General features: G+C 38.0%; 1 protein-coding gene across 4 annotated transcripts in view; it reads left to right on the top strand.

Annotated features, from left to right (window-relative positions):
* Positions 1 to 21531, top strand: part of ASB15 (ankyrin repeat and SOCS box containing 15) — a 56099-nt gene extending 34568 nt beyond the window's left edge. For 3 of the 4 annotated variants that reach the window (XM_049641762.1, XM_049641763.1, XM_049641764.1), the window contains 9 exons: positions 2823 to 2931; positions 4919 to 4971; positions 5063 to 5194; positions 6544 to 6702; positions 11610 to 11855; positions 12790 to 12961; positions 14592 to 15162; positions 15682 to 15835; positions 21311 to 21531. In XM_049641762.1, coding sequence (XP_049497719.1) covers positions 2825 to 2931; positions 4919 to 4971; positions 5063 to 5194; positions 6544 to 6702; positions 11610 to 11855; positions 12790 to 12961; positions 14592 to 15162; positions 15682 to 15835; positions 21311 to 21483 — 1767 coding nt within the window. In that variant the 5' untranslated portion in view covers positions 2823 to 2824 and the 3' untranslated portion in view covers positions 21484 to 21531. The remainder of the gene's footprint in view (positions 1 to 2822; positions 2932 to 4918; positions 4972 to 5062; positions 5195 to 6543; positions 6703 to 11609; positions 11856 to 12789; positions 12962 to 14591; positions 15163 to 15681; positions 15836 to 21310) is intronic. The other variant, XM_049641765.1, reaches the window with a different exon arrangement.
* The last annotated feature ends 3304 nt before the right edge of the window (positions 21532 to 24835 follow it).

Genomic DNA, 24835 nt, shown 5'->3' on the forward strand with positions numbered 1-24835 from the left:
GATTACATTCTAGGGGGAGGAGATAGACAATGAACGAATAAGCAATTAATAAAAAGTAAAATACTACTTGAGTGTATTTGGCAAATAAGACCCCTAGAGCACATATTGGCTTTTTGAGAAGACTAAGATATCACCGTGTGAGGAAATACACTTACTGGATGTCGTTACTCTCTCATGGGCAGTCTCCCAACATCACTACTATTCTCTCTTTAGTGTTCCAAGATGATAGTAAGGGCACTGGTGCAGAACAACAAAAATACAATCAAAATGATGCTATCGAGTTCACATGCAGTATGTCCACAGGCCAGGCACCCTGGCTATCAGCACGTGGAGAAGTTTGAGGTTATCTAAACTTGAGCAATGAGAAGTGGTAATATCAGCTGTGTTTTGAAAATCGCCCAAGGAAAACCATTTTTTTTTCTCCTTGGAAAAACACACAACGATGTAAAGTTTCAAATAGGTAATACGTTTTGGCTCATAAAGTACCACTAATCAAAAATGATTTCATATTGATCATTAAACCTAGTCATAGAACTATTTTTATTTCTACACTTACTGAATTTTCTCTCTTAAGAAGAGAGAGCAACTGGCCCAATAGTAATGAGAGACACTCACTCCTTTAATTTGATATTTGGAAGAAATAAACCAATGAGAAGTAATCTACATTTTTGTGTCTATCTTCGGAGAGGATGGGCCAGTCAATAGCAGTGGCTTGTAATGGACAGAACTATGCAGGAGAATGAATAGGGGCTCCATAAGATGGCTGGTCTCTGCTCTGGGGATGGAATTAAGAGGGTCCTTATTTCAGTCATTCAAATGATGCTCTGAGACCATAACACCACACGATGTTCCCTGTAAGACCAGCCAGAAAACAAAAATGGGGACCAAACAGTAGCCATGTGAAGGTTCAAGTCAAGAAGCAGCATGGGCATCGCTGCCATAGTATTCTTACCTTGTCTGAAGGAGAGTAATCCAATCCTAAGACCCTCCCACTTCGGGAAAAGTTTGGAAGACTAGCTGCTAGCTCATTTACTATCCAAAACACTAAATAATTAGGCACCTTTTTGCTTAACTTCCCTTTGTTAAAAAATGCTCAACTCAATTCAGGAATCCCACAGGCCAAAGCTACTTTGTTGCAAATGAAAAAAAGATGCTGCTTCCTTGGGGCGTGTGTAGCACTCTGCCAGACTGTACAACTCCATTAGGGGAGATTTGGCTGGATTCCCTCAGCCAGGAACACTTGTGTAGTGCACGTCCTGCCCAACCGTTTGTGGTGGGTCTGATCTGGTTGAAACAAGAAAGTGCATTAGGAAGAGTTGAAATAGGAATCAATAAATTATGTAAATAAGCCCCAAAGCCTCTCCTTTTTTTTTATTCTTCTCCGAAAGCACGAGTTCATTTTTACTCTGCTTATTGTTTTCCAGGTTAATGCACTGGAACTGCCCACAACTAAGCCTCCCTTAATAAAGTTGGTCTTTACCATGCCTGTAGAATTGCCACGTAGTAGCAGTTCCAGCGTCCCCAACTGAGGCTCCCTAACTAATTAAGGATGCCCTTCTGCCAAGGTATCAGAAAGGGTCTTTCCGTGGCCAGGAATGCAGGTAGCACAAGTCCATAGAGTTAGATGTCCCACAGTACCCAGAGAACCCATGTGGTCTATCACCCAGCTGAGCCAGTCAGTAAGGAAGTTCTCCAGATGCCTAAAGCTGTTTTTGTCAGATTAACCCTCTCCTGTCTTATTTAAAAAATTTTTAAATGTTTATTTATTTATTTATGTTTATTTTTGAGAGAGAGAGAGAGAGAGAGAGAGAGGTGGGGGGAGGGGCAGAGAGAGAGGAAGACACAGAATCTGAAGCAGGCTCCAAGCTCTGAGCTGTCAGCACAGAGCCCGACGCGGGGCTTGAACTCACAAACCGCAAAATCATGACCTGAGCCCAAATCAGACACTTAACTGACTGAGCCACCCAGCACCCCATCCCCTGTCTTATTTTAAAGTTCTGGAATTTTGAAACCTGTTCACTTCATATGTGAGACTAGACAGTAGTTGCTTATGAAGAACAGTATTTGAAGTTCTCAGTTCCTTCTGTTTAAAGTTTCTTTCACATCTTCTCTATTTGCTCTGTTACACTTCTTGCGGATAAGGCAAGGCCACTGCATTTGTGACATTTTGTTCTCTCTACTTTAATTCAACAAATGTTCATTGAGAAGCTTCTCTGGGCCAAGCCCCTTCTAGAGTCGTAAGGGGTGGAGAGATGAGTGAGGTAGAGCCCTTCCCTCAAAGGGAGTGTAGAGTCTGTTAGCAGAAGTTGAACACAAAGCCAACTCAAACCTTTACTGATGTGAGAAAAAGAATACATCAGCAAATAAGCAAACACAGCAGGTATAAAATTAAAAGGTAAGAATGTGAAAGGCTCCCTGTTCTCTATTCCTGTCTCTGTCTTCCTTCTTCTTGGTCTGAGTTTCTAATGTACTTCTCATGTGCTGTGTAGAGCAGTGTCTTCAGAAAACTGATGGGCTGAAATTAGTGTAAGTCAGAAGCGTCGAAAAAGTGTGTTCTTATTAGCCTAATGGCAGCCATTAATGAAAAGGAAGTCCAAAATCAGAAAATGCAGACACCCAAATGGCAGGTAGTTAAAGGTGTCAAAGGTTAGGATGGGCTTCATATGTAAAACGGATTAAAATGTTGACTACCTTTGTGTTTGTTAAATGAAGAACGGTGAATGCATTTTAGTTTTTCGTTTTGCATCTTCACATTAACTGTATATACTGTTCTGTGTCGTTTGGTGATAATAAGAAATTGCCTCTTTCAAATTTATATCCAGTCATGGATACTAATGATGACCCCGATGAAGACCATCTTACAAGTTATGATATTCAGCTCAGTATTCAAGAATCCATTGAAGCCAGCAAGTCTGTATTTTCTTCTGAAAGGTAACATTCAAATTGACTATGCTCAACAAAATTTCTTTATGGCATTCATTTTGTTGTCATTTCATTCATTTAAGAGACAGCTCAGAGCTTGGAGCCTGCTTCAGATTCTGTGTCTTCCTCTCTCTCTGCCCCTCCCCCCACCTCTCTCTCTCTCTCTCTCTCTCTCTCTCTCTCAAAAATAATTAATTCAACAAATGTTCATTGAGAAGCTTCTCTGGGCCAGTCATAAAATGACTCTTCCTGACTTCTCCTCTAGGGAAATGCTTACTCTTCTTCTCCGGCAGGGATTCCAATGGCTTTACAAGGGCCACTGTGCATAGGTTTTAGCAGTATGATCTTCCCCAAATCCCCACCTCCTGTGGAAGATGGAAATAACCTAAATGGAAAGTTCTTAATTGAATTTGGTTGTATAGGATTGCCTATTTTTTTAAATTAATATAGAATCAAAATATCAATAAGTAACTTGAAAAAATTTGCAAGTACAGTTTAGACAACTAAATAGGTATACAGAGATCTGTTCTGAATATTCCAGAGCCCACTCTGCTACTGACTCAGACAGCCTTCGTAAGTAATGTATTTCATTTTTGGATCTTCAAAATATGAAAAATAATATGGATTAGGCCCTAAGTTTAATGAATGGGAAGAATTGAGGGCTTTTAGTAAAAACAGCAATATGTAAACCATAGCCTATTTAATTATCTACTTTCCAAATGACAGAAGTTAACAAATTATATACAAAATTGATGTTTATGTTAGCAGGAAGGAGTTATAGAGTCTGAAACTGAAAAAGTAGATTTCTGTCTTGAACAACACACATTGCACTTCTGATGAAAATAAACTTTAGTTTACATTCTTTTATAGTACTTAGAATCCTGTATTCTGAAATTTAGTAGTGCTTTCATTTTTTTTTAATGTTTATTTATTTTTTGAGAGAGAAAGACACAGAGCACGAGCAGGGAAGGGGCAGAGACAGAGGGAGACACGGAATCCGAAGCAGGCTCCAGGCTCTGAGCTGTCAGCACAGAGCCCTACATGGGGCTCAAACCCAGGAACTCCAAGATCATGACCTGAGCTGAAATTGGACGCTTAACCCACTGAGCCACCCAGACACCCCTAGTAGTGCTTTTGAATAAATTCAGTTCTATAAAATTATTGCTTATGAGCTTCTTAAAAATGGACATGGTACCTTTAAACTGGGTCTCTTTCGTTTTTCCCTTATGCCCAACAGAATTCCCAAGAAGGCTTTAACAACCGTAAAATGCTAACAGATGTTTCTGCTTAAAAGAGTTGAATCAATTTGTTATGAAATACCTTGTTTCCTTAGAATAAACACACACACCAGAGAACTGCCGTGAGGGTTGGGCCAATGACTGGAATTTGTTCAGTAAAACGCTCAACCTCTTTTCACTTGTAGATCCATGGATTAAAGACTCTAACATGCAGTGTTGGATCATAAGCTCCCAATTAAGCAATTATTAATTAGCAATTATTAAGTTCAAAGCAACATTTACTGAGCATAGAATTTTTAAAGTTGGAAAAAGCCTTAGAGATCTTCCTATGTAATCCCATCATTTTAGAGATAAAGAAACCACTACGCAGAGACACTAAATCACAAAACCCGAAACTAGCTCTCCTGACCCCGACTACAACTGTTTAATTCTTTATCATTGCTTAGAACTCATTACAGAGACAGTGTTATAATCTTCTATTTTGTCATCTGTACTAATGTGCCTAGGTCTGGTGTATCACAACTATACTGTTCCTGATTCCTGAGCATTTACGTTTTTAAAGGAGACAAACTTAAGTTAGCTGGTTATCTCAGTTGGTTAGAGCATGGTACTAATACAGTAGATAAAATCAGTTGCGTGCATTTCCTGTAGATCGTGATAATTAAAATCATGTACAAAAACTCAATATAAGTTAAACGTTTGGGTTTTTTGAAGTACACCACTAGGATAAATACGGCTTATTTTTCTTTCTCTGGTAGGTTTGTACCACTGAGTGATCAAAACAGAAAACTTGTGGAAGCCATAAAACAAGGTAAAATGGGTGTATTGCCTAGAATGGGGCAGGTTGAAGAATTCACGTTGCCAAGACAGAGATTTGTTACCAGCTGGTATGTTTAATTTAGGCCACATTCTTGAGCTCCAGGAATATGTGAAGTATAAACATGCATTGGATGAAGCTGATGAAAAAGGATGGTTTCCATTGCATGAAGCTGTGGTTCAACCCATTCAACAAATACTTGAAGTTGTTCTGGATGGTAAGAGAACATAAAATCTCTTTGACCCAACAGAAGCAAAAGAAGTTATGAGTGATCCCATAACTTCCCATAACATAAAAAGCAAAAAGAAAGAGCAGAATAAAAGATAATTTTGCACATGGGAAAGAGAATACCCATGTTTTACACTCAGAATATAAGAACCAACACATTTTGTGAGTTTCAGCGTTCGCCCTTTGAATCCTTCTATGAATGTGATACAGTTGGCACAAAGATGTGGTTGTAACCTAAAAGTAATAAAAGCTTGTATATATCATGAATTAATTGATCTAAATATGAAACTTTTTGCTTTTGGGAGTCAGCATTTAATTTTTCATCTTGAACTATGTCTTCAGTTAACAGTTTCCAAAAGATCATTATCATGCACAAGTATATTTACAATATTTTGTACTTATATTGCACTAATTTTTTCATGGTGGAAACATGAATCAGTATCACAGTGAATCAACTTCACTGTTAAGTGAATTGACAGAGGGTTAAGTATTAATAATTTTGATGTTCTAACATAATATTTGTCACATCTAAGCAAATTTTTTTTATTATTATTCTTTTAATGTTTATTTCTTTGAGAGAGAGAGAGAGAGAGAGAGAGAGAGAAAACATGAGCAGGGGAGGGGAAGAGAGAGAGCGAGACACAGAATCCAAAGCAGGCTCTAGGCTCTGAGCCGTCAGTACAGCAGGGCTCCAATTCACAAACTGCGAGATCATGACCTGAGCCAAAGTCAGGTGCTGAACCAACTGAGCCATCCAGGCACCCCTCAGCAACTTTTTAAATGTCTTGTAAGTGCCCTGTCTTTCAACCCTCAAGGGTGCTCCCTCATTCTGTGCTCTAGGAGGCAATCCTTGCTGCTTGATAATTGACTATCCAGCCAGCCAGCCAGAAGAAAACAAACAGCTAAACGGAGAGACAAATAGATGTAGAAGGTGATGATAAACATGGTATTTCTTTTCTAACATTTTCTGACAGTATTCAGATACATTCTCATTCTGACATTCACAGATTTTATTTGACAAAAATCAGTTTCAGGTGCAATTTAAATAATAATACAAAGGACCAGGGAGTTATTTTACAATTTGTATTTTAAAAAAAGAATATACAATCCACTAAAAAAATAAAAACAACCTTGGAACACAGATGTTGGTTTTCTAGCTGTCGAGTACATGCTCCTCTATGTATACTCACCATCCTTTGATAAACTTTAATCACATCTTTTAATCTTTCCTTGCCATCAGTTGACTTTGTCTAATCCAAAGTATGTAATGTTGAATTACTCTGATCTTTGTAATATCCTTTAAGATTTTTAACTTTATACAATACTTTCATATCTCAGCATCCTACCAGACACTCTGGGAGTTCAAGACCTCTGAAGGAGAAACACCCTTGACTTTGGCAGTCAAAGCTGGTCTGGTGGAAAATGTAAGAACTTTACTAGAAAAGGGAGTGTGGCCAAACACCAAAAACGACAAAGGAGAGACGCCACTTCTGATTGGTAAATGATCTTCTTTTCTAGAACTTTCATAGTTTGAGACAAATGAATATTTAATAAGTATTTATTGGAAACCACTATGTATTGAAGTTATGTGACCTCATCTCCTTCTCTTCCCTGAGCTCCTCCCCTAACACCCATCTCATCTGCCTTATGATTTTGTTTTTTTAATCCTACAAAGAGGTCCAATGTGAAAGATCCTTCAGCACCAACTAAGTGGCGGATCCAATCTTGGAGTTTTGTGAAGCCAGAAGTGCCAGTTCTTTTTTTTTTTTTTTTAATGTGTATTGATTTTTGAGAGAGGCAGACAGAACGTGAGCGGGAGAGGGGCAGAGAGGAAGACACAGAATCCGAAGCAGGCTACAGGCTCTGGGCTGTCAGCACAGAGCCCCATGCGGGGTTCAAACTCAGGAACCATGAGATCATGACCTGAGCCAAAGTTGGACACTCAACCAACTGAGCCACCCAGGTGCCCTGAGCAGTGCCGGTTCTAAAGGAATATTCTCTAGGTGGTGTCCAGTTGTAAGTAAGGTTGCATGTGCAGCAGATAGCAAGAAGAAAGAAGCAGAAAGAGGGTTAGAAAGAGAGATTGAAGGTCCACATCAGAACAATGAAGCGTCAGCAGATTCTGATCACATAGATGCAGCAGTGGGCACCTATGAAGGGGTTCACAACTATGACACAAGGAATGATGGTAAACCTAAAGCTGTCATTTGTCAGTTTCTTCTCAGTCTGTGCATCCCGCTATTTCTGTTGACCAATAAAAATTGGCAAGTCTGTTTGTAAAAGTGAGATGAGATTAACTACAAATGACCAGAGATAACATTTCCTGTCATGTAGAGTTGTGGAATTTGTTACAATAACTGATGCTTTTTAGAAGTAAACCAAAACTCTTATCCTGGGCAGGTTCTATACATATGAAATGCATATTCACCTATGGTTACATGACCACTATTAATGCGATCTGTATTATTTTTAAAGGCACTTGCCATGGGGTATTTGCAATGACATCCATGTATGTGTTGTTGTTGCTATAAATAATTCTATAAATATCTGTAGATCTTTAATTTCTGCAAAAAAAAAAAAAGCACACACCTTTCCAGAGTTTGTATACTACCTTATTTTGCAAATGTAGAATTATTCTCTACTTGCTATCCTTAATTCACTTATGTAAAGCACAACTAAGTCGTGATTATCCCTCATTTGATTTCTTTTTGCTTTTAATGCTTACAACAGAGCATTCAGTATTTATATATATTTCAAAGTTGCATGTGTCAGTTTCTCTACTCCAGAAATATCTGAAGTATGGGAAAGGAAGTTGATCATTATGTTATCAGAGTCAAAATAGAATTAACATTCAGAAATAATGTTAAAAGCTAAATGGTAAGAGGCGCCTGGGTGGCTCAGTCAGTTGAGCGTCCACCTTCAGCTCAGGTCATGATCTCATGATTCATTGGTTTGAGCCCCACGCTGGCTCTGTGCTTATAGCTCAGAGCCTGGAGTTGGCTTCAGATACTGTGTCCCCCTCTCTCTCTGCCCCTCCCCCACTTGCACTCTGTCTCTCAAAAATGAATAAACATTTAAAAAAATTTTTAAAAGCTAAATGGTAATTTCAAAGAGAAGACAAAAGTCTCAGGAAGGAACTTTTCTGAAGGTGTTCATTTATGTCCCCATCATCCACATACCTGGGGAAAAATTTTTTTCTTGGGTTACCTTCTCCCAGGACCTTCTTGGTGGAACCCATGTCAAGTATTTTTAGGTTCTATAGGAAAACAGATCATCTGTGGCACTTTCCCAGTTTTCTTTTTGACTCTGTAGGCTACTTTGAAATTTGCTACTCATAGTCCATTAACTTACAAAGAGATGAGAGAAAAATATGTTGTTCTTTTTATTTTTATGTGTAATGTCATTTTTATTTTTCTTAGCCTGATGGCATTGTCTTTGTCTTTATTACAGAATATGCTTAGATGGCAAAAAAAAAAAAAAAAAATCACTTTAGGTCTCTCCAGGGCCCTTCTTTGCTATCAGCCATCGGGCCCTTACTTGTGGTACTTTGATGTCTTACGGTCCATCACATGGTTACTTGCTGAGGGTTAGATATCTAATTTGTGATCATCTGACACTTAATGAGGGTATTTTGTGCTCACACTCCTTCTTTGCCCACTCCTCTGAAGTTGGTGTCACCTTTCTCTAGTTGGATAGCCACGAGATTGTCCTGGCCAGCAGGGTCCAGGGGATAGAGGAAGCCCGGGGAACCATGGGGCACAACATCTCAGTTCTGCTGCCCTTCTTGTCCCACATCCTCATGTCATTTACAGCTCAGTTAATTTTATTTCAGACACTGTCTTTCTCACAAATCAATACGCATCCTCTTCACTCCATCTCCTCTTTCAGTCTGCCCATCCTTGTCAAGAAGCCTCAGAAAAATATCTCTTCTCTAATTTGTATGTCTTAGGAGTCACAAGATAAATCACTGCTGATAATAAAAAAAATTACATGAGCAAAACATGCATATCAAGAAAAAGAAAGAAAATGACAGAAATTTGGGCACCTGGGTGGCTCAGTTGGTTAATCATCTGACTCTTGGTTCCTGCTCAGGTCATGATCTCACAGTTTGTGAGTTCAAGCCCCGCGTCGGGCTCTGCACTGACAGCTGGGAGCCTACCTGGGATTCTCTCTCTCTCCCTCTCTCTCTCTGCCTCTCTCCATGCATGCACGCTCTCTCTCAAAATAAATAAATAAACATAAAAAAGAGAAAATTATAGAAATTTAAGGTTAAAAGGAATAGTGCCAGCAAACTATAAAGTGTTTAAATGTGCCTATAATCTATGCAAAAGTCTCTAATTCCCTAACTTTTCAACTGAAGTTTGTTTCTTTAAGCATTATTGTTGAAGATATATGTATATATGTATATTTTTTGCTATATAAGTTATCTTAAGCTTTATCTTACTTAGTTATGTAACACAAATACTGTGCCTTATTAGTTTTCATTATTTCAGCCATTTATTGGTTAAGAATGTCTTCATGGGTTAGTTTGGGAGGTGTGCCCATGACTTCCATTATTATTCCTATTCAAAATAAAATAAATTATTAGTTCCAAAACAGTTAAACTGCAAGTAAAGTTTTATTTTTAAAATTATTTTAAGCTGAATATGGCCTGTCTATGATATTTTCATGAAAAAAGACTAATATCTATAATCAACATGTTTTCTGGGTCAGACAAAAGGAAAACAGATCGCAATGGAAGAGATTCATTATTTGAATACATTTTTTCTAGAAAAAATGTAATAGGAGCAAGAAGATAAATGAGGACACATACCTCTTAGTTCATTTAGCTTATTGATGTTTTCTCTGCAATGACACCAGCTAGGATGAGGTAATTCACTATAATTAGAGCTGCCAGCGGCAGGTGGGTGATTCAGAGAAAGGCATTTGTCAACAGACTCTAGTGAGCAGGAGAAAAACTGAAATCTCACCACAGTGATGGCTTGCCTGCCTCCAAATTAAGTCTTCATCCTCTTGTCATGCCTTTGAGGGCCCTTTCCCTTGCTTTGGCCTGAGATGCTTTCTGTATTCTGCCCCCTTGCTCCCCAAGATGTTCTATGTGCCCCCCCGCCCCCATCTCGTCCTGTATTTCCCAGCAAAGACCTGGATTCTGAGTCTCTCTTCAAATAGAAGACAATATAGGCTTCTTCCCTAAATTGTCAATTGCATGAGTGAGAACCAAGTCCATCTTTTCCCTGTTGTCCACAGGATCCGGCACAGTGCCTCTCATATAGCCAGAGCATATCAACTGAATGAATGAATGAATGAATGAATGAACAAATGAGTGAGTGAATGTAATTGTATTTACCTCCATTTGCAGGGAGTAGCACTCGTCCTTCTCTGTTTCTTACTAAGATTTGACTTACTGATAAGAGACATTACGTCTTCCAGAATTATTTATACCTAAATTGGGACAATCTCTTAAATAATCCAAAGCCGAGTTGGGGGAAATTTTACCTGTAATTTCATCTGTTAGAAACAAGCAGAGGGGGAGAGCGACATACAATCTAGTGAATCCCCTACACTGCAGTACATTAGCTATCATAGACTTCACCTATTTAGAACATTGGACCTACCTGGATTCTAGACCTTCTCGTTGCTAACCTCCCATTAAGACCACAGGAAAGAGAAGTTCATTTAATACATGCTGCTATCTTTGGTGGAGGAAAAAAAAATGTTTCTGGGGGGTGATGAGGGGACTTGATAAACATTATTCACACATGTGGCTCCAGGATCCTAGAAGTGATGAAGTTATATTAATAATAATAGTTATAATTTATTGAGCTCCTAGTATATACTAAGCATTTGCATACATTATTTAATTTATACAACCCAACAAAGGATGTTATTTTCATTTCACTTATTTTCATTTTCTAAAGTTTAGAAAGAGTATACATAACATCCTATTTTAGAGATGTGCATGATTTCCATGAAAGTCTTATCCTCCTCAGACCAGGGTCTTGAAAAGACATCATCTTGGGTGTGAGAAATAGGAGTATGAAAACTACAATATTTTCTTATAGAAGAAGAAGGAATAGGTAATATCTATTTTGGCATTAAATTTAGTAGTTAGGGGCACCTGGGTGGCTCACTCAGTTAAGCATCCGACTTTGGCTCAGGTTATGATCTCATGGTTGAGGAGTTCGAGCCCAGCATCGTGCTGTTTGCTGTCAACACAGAGCCCTTTTGGGATCGTCTTTCTCCCTCTCTCTGTACCCCTCCCCTGCTTGTTCTCTCTCTCTCTCTCTCTCTCAAAAATAAACATTTTTAAAAATTAAAAAATAAATTTAATAATGTTTCATACCATCTAAAGTATCCATGCCAATATGCCTACTGTTGATGTTCTTTTTGAAATCATCCTCCAGCTGTAAAAAAGGGCTCCTACGACATGGTGTTCACTCTGCTTAAACACAATGCCAGCCTTGACCAGCCCTGCATCAAGCGATGGTCAGCAATGCATGAAGCAGCCAAACAAGGCCGCAAAGATATCATAGCGCTGCTACTAAACCACGGAGGCAATGTCCACTTGAGAGACGGATTTGGAGTCACGCCGTTAGGTGTTGCTGCTGAGTATGGTCACTGTGATGTGTTGGAACACCTAATCCACAGAGGTATCTGAAAAGGAATTGCACATTCTTGCTGTTTCTCCTGTCCCTCAATTTCCTTTTCTCCATTCCTCATTGCCTCCCCTTTCTCTCCTGAATGTAACTGGGCCTCAGGTTTTTGTACCCAGCTCCTCGAGAAACCTCTTGAAAGTCCCCTCTTCCACAACTTAATTACACCCTATACATCATGACCTACAAATCCGCCTACCCTTACTAAAACTTCTGGTCCTCAGTTTCCTCCTTTGTAAATAAAGGCTAGGGCCATATGCTCCTCCAAGGATCCTCTATGGAGAAAAAACTAACATTTTTGAGCCCCCCTCCCAACAACACAACCTCATTTAATTATCGTATGAACCCTATGAAATAAACGATATTTTACAGAGGAGGAGACAGATATTCATAGAAGTAGCTTGCCCCAGACTCTCTCAGTCTACAGCGGAGCCAGAATTCAAACCCTTCTTTCTCCCACATCATGACTCCTAGTCCTAATGTCACTTCGGACTCCTAGTCTGAATGTTATGCGGTTTGTGTTCTTTGATAATATTTTGTCTCATTTCCCTTCTGAGCTCCTTAAGGTATTCTTATTTTTTCATTTTGGATCTTCTGCTGGGTCACACACAGCACATAGAGGGCAGTTGTCGAAATGGAATAGAGTGTTAACATTGCCTTTAAATTTGAAAGGCTAACTACTTTTCTTGGGAGCATTTGTCTACCTTATAAATTGACTTCTTGATTTCTCATGCAAAGATTTTCTAATAAAATGAAACACACATGCATAATTGTTTATTGAAAATACTGAGAACACATCTGTTCTTAATCTTATACTTTTAATTTTAAGTCCTAGCCAGAAAGGAAAACAGCAGGTTATTATTAAGGCGACTGTCATGACAATTTCAAGATAACTCCAGTTATCATTCTGCCATATGTTTTATATTGCCAGGTGGTGATGTGTTTGCTTTGGCAGATGATGGGGCTTCAGTATTGTTTGAGGCAGCAGGAGGGGGCAATCCTGACTGCATTTCCCTCCTGCTGGAATATGGAGGAAGTGGAAATGTACCCAACAGAGCAGGGCATCTTCCAATACACCGAGCTGCCTACGAGGGACATTATCTGTGAGTACTAAATCATAAGAAGATCATTTTAAATTGAAATATACAAAATTGTATGTACAGTAGAATCTCAAGTCTTATCTATTTAATACCTCCCAAAATCTGAAAAGAAAAAGACACACATTTCACAAGTTTTGAGTACATAAATATTTGTTTGATTTTTCCCTTTCTTTTTATATTCTGGTACTTTTCTAGAATTTCCACATTCAACTTATACCACTTTTATAATCAAAAATTTTTCTTTTAGAAGGAAGTAAGTTATAACTGAGAATTCTCCACAAACCACTTAAATATGCCTTTCTGTTTTGTTTTGGTTTTCAATGTGTTTAACAAAAAGCTACATGGTTTCTAAAACTTTTGCCTTTGACAAAGGACTTTGTTACAATGCCACCAGTATTACTCTAATTTTTATTAATACCTACAGGTATTATGATATAAGGTCAAATTTATCCTTGAATAGAGAAGTTTCATCATAAGTTCAGATTTCTTTATTCTTGGGGCGGGGGGAAGGTCGGATAGATTTTTAAATCACAAAATGTGCCACAATCAACACATCAATAGAAATCTACAATCACTATATTAAACCACCCACCATAAGAGGATGGCTTTAGGAAATTAAATATATTTTGTAAGTTCAAAAACTTTGAAATCATTAGGCTTTAGCGCGTTCAGTGGCCACATTGGCTAAGTTAAGTGGCCAATGACACATAATTGACGCTAAGTGACATGTTGTTAAAGTTACCTGGATTTACTCCCAGTGTTCATAAATTCACACATGGTAGCTCTGAATTAGGCACAAGAGATCAAGTTATCCTTGCTGTGGCTCTCATGTGTGTCTAGTTGTTCAGGCAAGTGTGAAATTCACAACTGTTTATCACAGGTTCTTAGAAACCTAAGCTGTGGCGAGTTATCCCCATTGGACTGATAAAGTGTGATGGACTAACAAAGACTCTTTTTTTGTGGCTATTAATTCAATTGCAAGCTATATGGAGGGAGGCAGGATGTGCGTGGCCACTACTGAAGCATAGACTGCTCAGGAAGCAGTGAGAGAGAAGTAATAAATGAGAATTCAAAAGGCCTGGACTCTAGTCCTTGCTCCACATCCAGCTGTGTGACCTTGGACAAGTCATTTCACCTCTCCAGACTTCCTGTTGCTCTTCCGTTAAGTGAGGGGTTGGACTAAGCAATGTTCAAGGTCACGTCCTATGACTCCATAATTCTCATGGTCAAGATTATGAAGCGTTCTTCTATGGGGTCAGATGAGCTAACCTTTCTTTTATATTTTTTTTCATTAAATAGCTTTGGTTGTTTATAAATATTATGTTGTTCCAAAGAGAATTGGAAGACGGAGAGGGTTCCTAAGGAACCACAATTCTAGGACCAAACATAGGACATTGAGCATGTTGCCCAGGAATATTTAGAATGGGAAACTAAAAACAAAACTGAATTACACTAAACTAAGCAGTAAGACAGTGGGCAAAGGTTAAATGTTAAATGTTTTGTATGAGGTTATCTAGAGAGGGGAGGGTAAAAGAAGTTAAACAGGCTGCATTCACTTGTCGGGTGAGGAATCTGGTTTATTGAAATTCTTCATTTTCTTCATGCCATGTGGATATTTGACTTTTTTTTTTAGTGCGCTGAAGTATCTTATCCCAATAACATCCAAAAATGCAATCCAGAAAAGTGGGCTAACACCAATTCACTCAGCAGCAGATGGACAAAATGTACAGTGCCTAGAGCTGCTTATTGAAAATGGCTTTGATGTCAATACCCTGCTTGCTGACCACATTTCCGAGAGCTATGATGATGAGCGGAAGACTGCGCTCTATTTTGCCGTTTCTAACAATGATATCCAGTGCACAGAAGTCCTTCTGGCTGCAGGTGCAGACCCAAACCTAGATCCCCTCAACTGTCTACTCGTGGCAGTGAGGGCCAATAACCATGAAATTGTCCGGCTGCTTCTCTCCCATGGAGCTAACGTCAATTGTTATTTTATGCGTGTGAATGACACACGTTTCCCCAGTGCCATTCAATATGCCCTAAATGACGAGGTAATGCTGAGGCTGTTGCTGAATAATGGCTATCAAGTGGAGATGTGCTTTGACTGCATGCATGGGAACATCTTTGGAAATTCATTTGTGTGGTCAGAGATAGAAGACGAGGTACTACCGGGGTGGACATCTTGTGTAATAAAAGATAACCCGGTGAGTTACATCCTTTTCTTCTTCCTACTGGGTCATCATCTAACTTTTGCTCATTTAGGGATATCACAAGAAAAGAAAAATCCACTCTTGTATTTTTCTTATTCTTGAATTTTTTTTTGGCAATAATATGGGGAGATAAGCATAAAACTAGGCAAAAATGATTATTTTTTCTTGAATTGGAAACTGAATGTAGAAGAAAATGAAAATGTATGCAATTAATAATTTATGCGTATGTGGTGGAATATGAGAGATGGAAACATGGAGAGAAGAATCATGGAAAGCAACCTGATTCTTCCATGCTCTTGACTGCAATCACATCAAAGTCATGCACATAGCTTCAGGGCTCATAGTTTCCTAGATGCAAGCAAACGATTTCTTTTTCTTTTTTGTTCATTACAGGGAGGGTACTTGTATTTTCCATAAGAAGACAACAATAGTAATTTTTCATAGCAAAATTGAGTGCTTATGTATATAGTATATTAAATGTACTACTAAATTAAATTTTATCAATTCTCTCAGTTCTGTGAGTTTATTACAGTTCCTTGGATGAAACACTTGGTAGGCAGCGTTATTCGTGTATTAATTGATTACATGGATTATATCCCTCTGTGTGCTAAACTGAAGTCTGCACTACAAGTACAGAGAGAATGGCCAGAAATCCGTCAAATACTAGGTAAAAAAAAAAAAAAAAGTTTTGCCTATAATTTTTTTTATGAAGAATGTATACAAGGGAAGTTTCTTAATGTCATATTTGATACTTTTTCTGTGCTACTTTGTTTTCAGAATTATCCAGGTGTTTAAAAATCATCCTTAATACTTCCTCTGATAAGGATGCTAAGTTTTGGCTTTTCTTGACAGTTTCCAAATCTTTAATTGTATAATGAGTAATACTATAACTATATTAACATTTGACAAACATATTAAAAAAAAACTTCTATAAGACTATAAGATACATAGACTCATCTCCATGTGGGCAGGCATCTGTTTTGTTTGTTTTTGTATTCTCAAGACTTAACATGATACCTAGTGAGTAGTAAATAATAAATACCAAGTAAATGGATGAATGGAATGAATTAGAGTTAGCCTCTTTGATATGCTCTCTCTCAGGTCTTTATTGACAAACTCCTATCAAAAGTTTGTCTTATAGGCTGGCTATTTTGTATTTAGGTTAAAGTTTAGTTTATAATAAAAGTGAATCATATTATAAATACGAACTAAGACTAAGGGCAATTACAAAACAGTTTGGACCCTATAAATTCTTTTTTCTTTTTTAGATGTTAAGTAATTCTGAAGCTCACTAATGTTTGGAAACCAATATTTTATTTTTTATTTTATTTTATTTTATTTTATTTTATTTTATTTTATTTTATTTTATAAGATCTATGCCCTACATGGGGCTTGAACTCATGATCCCAAGATCAAGAGTTACCTGCCCCACCAACTGAGCCAGCCAGGCCCCCTGGACCCTATAAATTCTTGAAACTGACCTGTTAAGTCTCCCTTTCTGAACCACAGCCCACATTGGGAATAAAATCAAAATCAAGCAGGACAGAGCCATGAGAAACTCCAGACAAAAGGAGGGGCAGCAAACAGAACCAAGAAACCTCAGGAGCAAGCCACTATTTTAGATCATTGCAAGAAGACAACAGAATAGGGAGTTCTGTAAAGTCAGAAGAGCTACCTTAGACCAAGCATCCTTCTAAAACTTCAGGAAAACTAATGTCATGTCAAAATGAGCAACAGAAAATTATCACAGTCAAGTTTCATATAAATTTATTATAAGAAAAAATAGGAAGAGGAACAGAATAATATCCTCACAGACAAGAAAGCACACTAGAAAAGCACACCCTCAGGACAGATGAAAACTAAAAACTTAATTTCAAAATGGGCTAAACAGTGTAAGGAAAATGATATAAGACACAAAAGAACCACACAAGTTCTGAATTACAAAACTTCAGAAATGAGATAACAACTAAGGAAGGAACATGACATAAAAAGAAAAAAATAATTTCTTTTTAAAAAAATTAATTTCAAATATAAGGCTGAACCAGTATGAAGTCAAAAATTAATAAGGCAATAGATAATACCTTCAGAGAAACAGAAGTTGGAACAGAAGAAATAAAATCTATTTATTTTAAATGAAATCGAAATAAAGGAATAAACCAAAGCATTTGAAATGCAGCGACAGATATTAAAGACAAGTAATAAAGAGTAAAGAAAGGAATAATAGGGTTCCTTGAAAAGGAAAACCAACAAATCTCCTGTTTGAGGGAACAGAACAAATACAAAAACCTATATTACCAAAAAAAATCTGTGATGAAAGACAAAACCACAAATTACTATATTCTTTGGTCATGTAGGCAAAAACAATGGACTTATGGGGGAAAAATCAGATTCTCTCAGGTAATATTGTTCCTCTGATCACCTTCTGAAGAATCCACTAGGAAACGAGCTTCAGACAAACCAAAATGAGAAGAGGTAATGACATAAGGACTAGTACTGAGCATTAGACAGAATGCCAAGACTAACTGCTATTTAAAAGAGAGAAGATACAATATGTAGGGTTGCATGGCCAGATAATGTGGGTATGACACAACTATTTTATTTTTAAAAATTTTTTTTCAACGTTTTTTATTTATTTTTGGGACAGAGAGAGACAGAGCATGAACGGGGGAGGGGCAGAGAGAGAGGGAGACACAGAATCGGAAACAGGCTCCAGGCTCCGAGCCATCAGCCCAGAGCCTGACGCGGGGCTCGAACTCATGGATCGCGAGATCGTGACCTGGCTGAAGTCGGACGCTTAACCGACTGCGCCACCCAGGCGCCCCGACACAACTATTTTAAAACAGAGAGAGCGGGGGTGCCTGGATGGCACAGTCAGTTGAGTGTCCGACTTCGGCTCAGGTTATGATTTCATGGTTCATGAGTTCAAGCCTCGCGTTGGGCTCTGTGCTGACATCTCAGAGCCTGGAGCCTGCTTTGGACTCTTTGTCTCCCGCTCCCTCTGCCCCTCACCCACTCACACTCTGTCTCTGTCTCTCTCTCTCTCAAAAATAAATAAACATTAGAAATAAATAAATAAAATGGAGAGAGTACACACAAAAACATTTTTTTAAGGTTTTATTTTTAAGTAATCTCTACACCCTATGTGAGGCTTGAACTAACCCCGAGACAAGGAGTTACATACTCCACTGACCAGGCCAGCCAGGCGCCCCTACACAAAAACATTCTTTAAAGATATCAAATTATCTGATGGTGGCATAATAACAGAACTAATGTTATTTGAGAATGAGCGATGCATTTAGTAAGTGAATGATTGTGGGATATTCTAACTCTATTATTATTTGTATCCTTGAGAACCAGTTTATCTGTGTGGAAGAAAGGAAATACAGATGTAATATGTTAAAAAAAAAAACAAACATCTTTTAGCTTGACCTTGAATTGGAAGAATCAATATGAACTCAAGCTATTTTACTTGGTGTGTGTGTGTGTGTGTGTGTGTGTGTGTGTGTCTACAAAAAAAGGCTTAGAAATAAAGACAGACTGAGTAGCAATGAACATCCCCAGTACCCAGACTGTGGTCTTGAAATATCATTTCTTAGAAAAAGAAATGGATGATTTCAGGTCTCAGGAAGCAGTGTGCAAGACAAGCCTGGAATATGTGTCATTCCACATTGCAAACAAGCCCACAAAGCCTACAAGAGCATGCCAAAAGAATTCAGGAGCCAACTTGAAGAGGCTCCTACTGGCCAAAGATGGGACAATTAAGCTTCCAAAGGGTAATTATATCAATAAGTTGAAATCAATTAAATATGCTTAAGTATGATATTTTAAAAATTGATCAACTCCAGATGATAAGAAAATCAATTCATTATCTTGAAAGCTCATAAAGGAAAAGATCTAAGCATTTATTCTGTCTTACCTATGTGATTTGTGTCACTGGTAACCAAAAAGTAGAGGAGAAACAGCGTCTCTTTATACAAGTATTCCAACCAATAAATGAAAAAGAAATGATAAAACTAGATGTCACCATTTTGCAACCCCCAGTCAGCTAATGGATGTGGTCACTGAGCATCAGCTGTTCCTATTATCTCACTATGTGGCCCTTGATGAAAGAACACAGCACCAGCTATAGTTTTTCCCAAGAGATCAAACCTGAGTCTGCTCAAGTCTCTGCATCCAGCTATCAATTTGCCAGAACCAGAAATGGAGGTGAAGCACGGAGCTGCACCATGAAAATGCAATCAGCAAAATTTAGGCTGTGGGAAACTGCTGGGCTTTTTGGTTCTTAAAAGATTAATTGAAGGGAAGAGAAGGGGATGGAAAGAAGAGGATGGATTAAAAGAGATTTAAAGGTCATATCAAATTTTTAAAAAATATTTCCAATACGATAGCACAGGAATGGCACACTTCGATGATGAAGCTCTAAAGGAAGTGATTACGGGGGCACCTGGCTGGCTCAGTCGGTGGAGTGTGCGACTCTTGATCTCGGGGTTGTAAGTTCGAGCCCCATGTTGGGTGCAGAGGTTACTTTAAAAAATAAATAAAAAATAAAGGAAGTGATTACCACAAAAGTCAGAATAGTGGTAACTTATAGGGGAGGAATGAATAAAGATTGCAATGAGTTATGGAGGAAATTATGGGGCAGCTGGGGAAATTCTATTCACGACCTGGGGGGTGATTGAACATATTCATCTCATAATCACTGATAATGACTCATAAAGCTATACATGTGTGTAGTTACTTATATTTTATTTTTACAATAAAGAGGTTAAAACATTTTGGAGACTGTAAGGAAAAAAAAAAAAAACCCAAAGTCTTAAATACCTTAACTACCCAAGGTTAAAGACCTGGAAAACAAAGCAAAGATTTGAACCCTTGTCTGTCTTCCCTCAAACCAGTCTCTCCAACACTGCTGTGCTTCCTGTCATAGGCAGAACAGAGTTCGCTTCTAACTGCTAATTAATTGTCCATGTGTTTTTATTACAAAAGAATAACAATTCTGCTGACTTTAGAAAGGAAATCTAAGGAGGAAGAAGACCAAGGTGGTGTTTTGTTGTTTCAGTCATACATTAACGTAGCTGGAGTGGAAGTCAGTTGAATGCTGTGAGCGTGGTTAACCACTGGATGTCAGGATTCCTCCAGACATATGTGAGGCGGTGTCTTTGTTAAAGAAGAAAATAAAATGCAATTTATTTTTTTTAAATGGACTTATTTTGCCTATTTGGGTAATAATAATTATGACTTCATAGTTTTTGAAAAACACTGTTTTAATTTTTTGAGAAGGTAATCACAAAGGTAATAGAAATATGTCTTTTATTCCTGAACTGAGTGATAGTTCACATTATGAATGGTTACGAAGTACCAAGCAGTTTTCTAATACTCTACATAAATTAATTTGATCTTCAAACAACACTATGAGGTAGGTCCCATTGTTATCCACATTTCACAGGTGAGAATACTGAGATCACAGAGGTCAAGTTCAAAGTCACACAGATACCAAGTGGCAGAGCCAGGATTTAAATCTATGTCAACCGTCCAAAGCCCACAACTAAAACCATGTACTCCACTGCCCTTTCATTAGCTCATACTGCTGGGATAATGTATCAGTGTTGTAATATAGATAAAGAGTTGAAAATAAAGACTAATATCAGATATTTAAGTGATGTTAGATTAAAAAAAAAAACAAAATATTTAAGTATCAGAAACTGAAACAAACCTGAGATTGAATTATATACACATGGAATCATTTCATCATGAGCTCGATCTCACGACAGTGAGGTCATGACCTGAGCCAAAATCAAGAGTTAGACGCTTACCCGACTGAACCACTCAGGTGCAGCATTTGCTTTCTTAAGCCAATTCCATTCATTCATTTAACATGTCCTGGCTCAACATCCACTATGAGCCAGACTGTCTTCCTGACACTGAAACAAGCTAAGTGTCTTCATGGAGACTGTATTCTGGAGCAGTGGTCTGGGATGCTTAATTACACTTTGAATTTCTTTTAAAATCGCCAGTTGCTAAATGTATACATATCTGACTTTTAGAATGACACTACTAATGTTATTCTAAACCACAATGTAACTTACAAGTCAATCCACGATACTGTTTTTATTTTTTGCTTGTTTTTTCCCCATCATTTTAGAGAATCCTTGCTCGTTAAAGCATTTGTGTCGTTTAAAAATTCGAAGACTTATGGGTCTCCAACGACTCTGCCAGCCGGCCTCAATGGAGAAGCTCCCTCTACCACCAACCATTCGAAGATATATATTATTTAAAGAGTATGATCTCTATGGACAAGAACTAAAATTGCCATAATTTAAAAAATATTTTCAAATGTGATTTTAAAAGTATTTTAAAATGGGATTCCTTCAGAATTTCTTAGAATCATTTTATATTCTTAAATGTATTTAAATCCATTAACAATTTTATAATGATCATGTGTTCTTATGGGGACACGGTATTTTACATCTTTAGAAACCTTTACATTGTGATTTTTTTAAGCTGGTCAGTATTTTGTACGTGAATTTCTATTAATTATCTTCACTTCCAACAAGTCTTCAACTTCTCCCTATCAAGTGTCTCCTACCATATACATCTCTGCTGTGTTTATAAAACAAACAAACAACCACTTTCTCAAACCCACATCTCCAGCCAGTTGCTGGCTCTTTCCTTTCTTTTATACCCATACTGCATAAAAGAGCTCCTTCCTGCCTGCAGATGCACACTCCATAATCTGGCTTGGGCTCCCTCCACTGCCTTTCGCAAGGTCTTTAACAACTGCCTTGTTGCTAATTTCAAAGGGCTTTCTTCAGTCCTTTCAATGGATTCCTGCAGCATCTGGCACTGCCGTCTGCTCTCTCCGTAAAATGGTTTTCTCTTAGCTTTCAAGACACCTTGCTCTCTTGGCTCTCCTCCCACCTCCCTGGCCGGCCACTTTGTCTCTGGCTTCTTTCTGTGTTGTTTATCTGCTGACAACCCGTTAGTATGTCCTAAGCCCTGTTTCGGTCTTATGCTGTGTTTTCCGGGAGAAATGTCATCCACATCTAGAGTTTTAGTAACTAACTATATGCTATTAACTTAGAAAATTTATATTTGAAGTTCAACTCTTTCTCTCACGCTCTGTAAACAAGTATTCTAATGGACTTTTAAAGACAGAGGCACCTCAATTTCTCCACAAAAGGGCTCTTTTCCTACATCCTCTAGCTCAGTAAAGCCCAATTATCATCAGCTCAGTTTCCTTAGGAAAAACCTGGACATCAGCCTTGACCATCCCATTTTTCTTACCCAATATAACAAATCACCAATTCCTGGTAAGTTTGTCCTTTGAAGACATCTTCTTCTACTCAGTCTTACTGATTTGGCCCTAATTCTAGCTATTCTCTCCTTTCTCGTGGGATACTATAATGCTATCTAAATGGCCTTGCCTTCCTGCTGTCTTGTTCCGTCCAACATACATTCTACACACAACATCCCAGAACAATCTATTACAAATCTAAATAGAGTTTCACTCTCCTGCTTAAAATCATTCCCATTGCTTTTAGGATAAAGTCTAGAGTTCCAGGACTTCCTGACCCTTCCTGTTTGAAATCCCTGCCTTCCTCCTCAGTCTTATCTCTTGACTTCTCCCTTACGCCTCTCCTTTAACCATATTAAACACCTTTTAAAAGTTTATTGTTTGAACAGTGATTCCCAGATTTTTTGATTTTACATACCTGCAGTTTTAATTTTGCTAATTAAAAAAATAGGGTCGGGGCGCCTGGGTGGCTCAGTCGGTTAAGCGGCCGACTTCGGCTCAGGTCATGATCTCTCGCGGTCCGTGAGTTCGAGCCCCGCGTCAGGCTCTGTGCTGACAGCTCAGAGCCTGGAGCCTGCTTCAGATTCTGTGTCTCCCTGTCTCTGACCCTCCCCTGTTCATGCTCTCTCTGTCTCTGTCTCAAAAATAAATAAACGTTAAAAAAAAAATTAAAAAAAAAATAGGATCCTCTATTTTTAAAAAATTTATCATCTACTATCACTGTCATTTTATAAAAGAGGAGCCATTTTAACGCCAGGAAATCAGTCGGCCTTAAACACAATTATTAAAATTGAATGACTTTAGCTTTTAAAAGATTTAACACACTGCCTTCGTTTCCTTGTTGATGGGTGAAAATTCACTGTGGCCCAACAAATACCTAAGGTCCTTTGTCTGGGAACCACTGTTGTAGAAATAGACAATGCTCTCTTATGCCTTGGCGTCTTTGCTTTTTTCTCTCTCTGTGCCTAGAATCTCTTTTCATTTCCTTCTTCCCCTCTCACCCCTTGTCCTAAGGTCTCAGCTTAGACGATCCTTCCTGTAGGATGGAGGGCCACAGCACAGCACTTTTCAGGCTGTATTAGAGGTGCCTCTGTTCACATCTGTCTGCCCCACTAGACTGGAAGCTCTATGAGAGGAGGGTCTATGTCTGTTTTGTTTTCCAACGTTTTCTTAGAGCCAAACACATTCCCTACAGCACAGAGAACGTTTGATAATTATTCGTTGAATATATTGAATGAGTAGGTTTTAGTATAAGACCCAGACAAAAATAATCTGTGACCTCATCACTATCATGGTAAAATGATAGTTTTGAGTCTCTGAATTGGTTATGTAACCTTAATCATGTAATTATCGAGATTTGTTTTTCTTAGATTTTAATAATATGTTTTTCTTATACTTATGTTTGTCTTTGGAGTTACTGTATTCTTTCAATAATAATACCTGATTGGTTTGTGAATTTTTCAAGTTGTATTTAGCTTTAGTTATCTTTCAAAGAGAAATAAGCCTGAAAAAAAACCCTGTGTGACTAGAGCTATAGTTTTCACCTCCTGTATTCCCCGGGGGATATATTTTATATAAATTAAAATGTAATTTATTTATTTATTTAATTCAAACTATAATCTTTTGTGTATAGTATTGCATGATTCCCTCCATTTTTCTCCTAGTTGTGGCTAAATGCATTGTTACTTGAAAGCATTGCTCTTAATCAATAAAAACTAATACTGGGGATGTAAGTCTGCTTTCTATTTCAGATATTCAGCAAACTAAAGCACTGACATTTCTTTAATGTATTCTTGTGTAAATACATTCAAAATACTTCGGATATTAAATAAACCCTAGTACAATAAAGCCGTGGCATTTTCTTTAGTGTATTTTATGTAACATATTCACAAAATATTTGAATGTAAAGATGGCATATGTTATAGGTTTTGCAAGTGGTTCTTTTGGTACTGGTACAGCAGGAGAAAGATGTATTCTATGAAACTGACACAATTGCTGTATCCAATTTTTTTTTTTTTCTTACGGTTTGAAGTTGTGCTAGCTGTGCTTTTGTTTTTGAGTGGCCTGGGTGGTAAGGGGAACTAATTTCTATCTAATTAGGACTCTGTTTCTCCTAGGATATGTCACTTTATCTGGAAGAGGGCAACAGCTGCTTCTCCCTGCTGAGGCTTAAGAGAAGCCAAACATTCTACAGTGGTGCCTGTTGAACCACTGTGGAATTGACATGATAGAGTTTTGATGACATTGCCCCATGCTGCCAAGATGTACATGGTTGTTTTGGTCACTGTGGATTTTGTTTTGTATTCTACAGGGAGCCTGGAGGGAAAGGAGCAGCTCTGATCTCTCACTTGAGTGTGTTTTCTTTAGTTTCTC

The sequence above is a fragment of the Panthera uncia genome, chromosome A2, assembly GCF_023721935.1.
Source record: "Panthera uncia isolate 11264 chromosome A2, Puncia_PCG_1.0, whole genome shotgun sequence".
Lineage (NCBI taxonomy): Eukaryota > Metazoa > Chordata > Mammalia > Carnivora > Felidae > Panthera > Panthera uncia.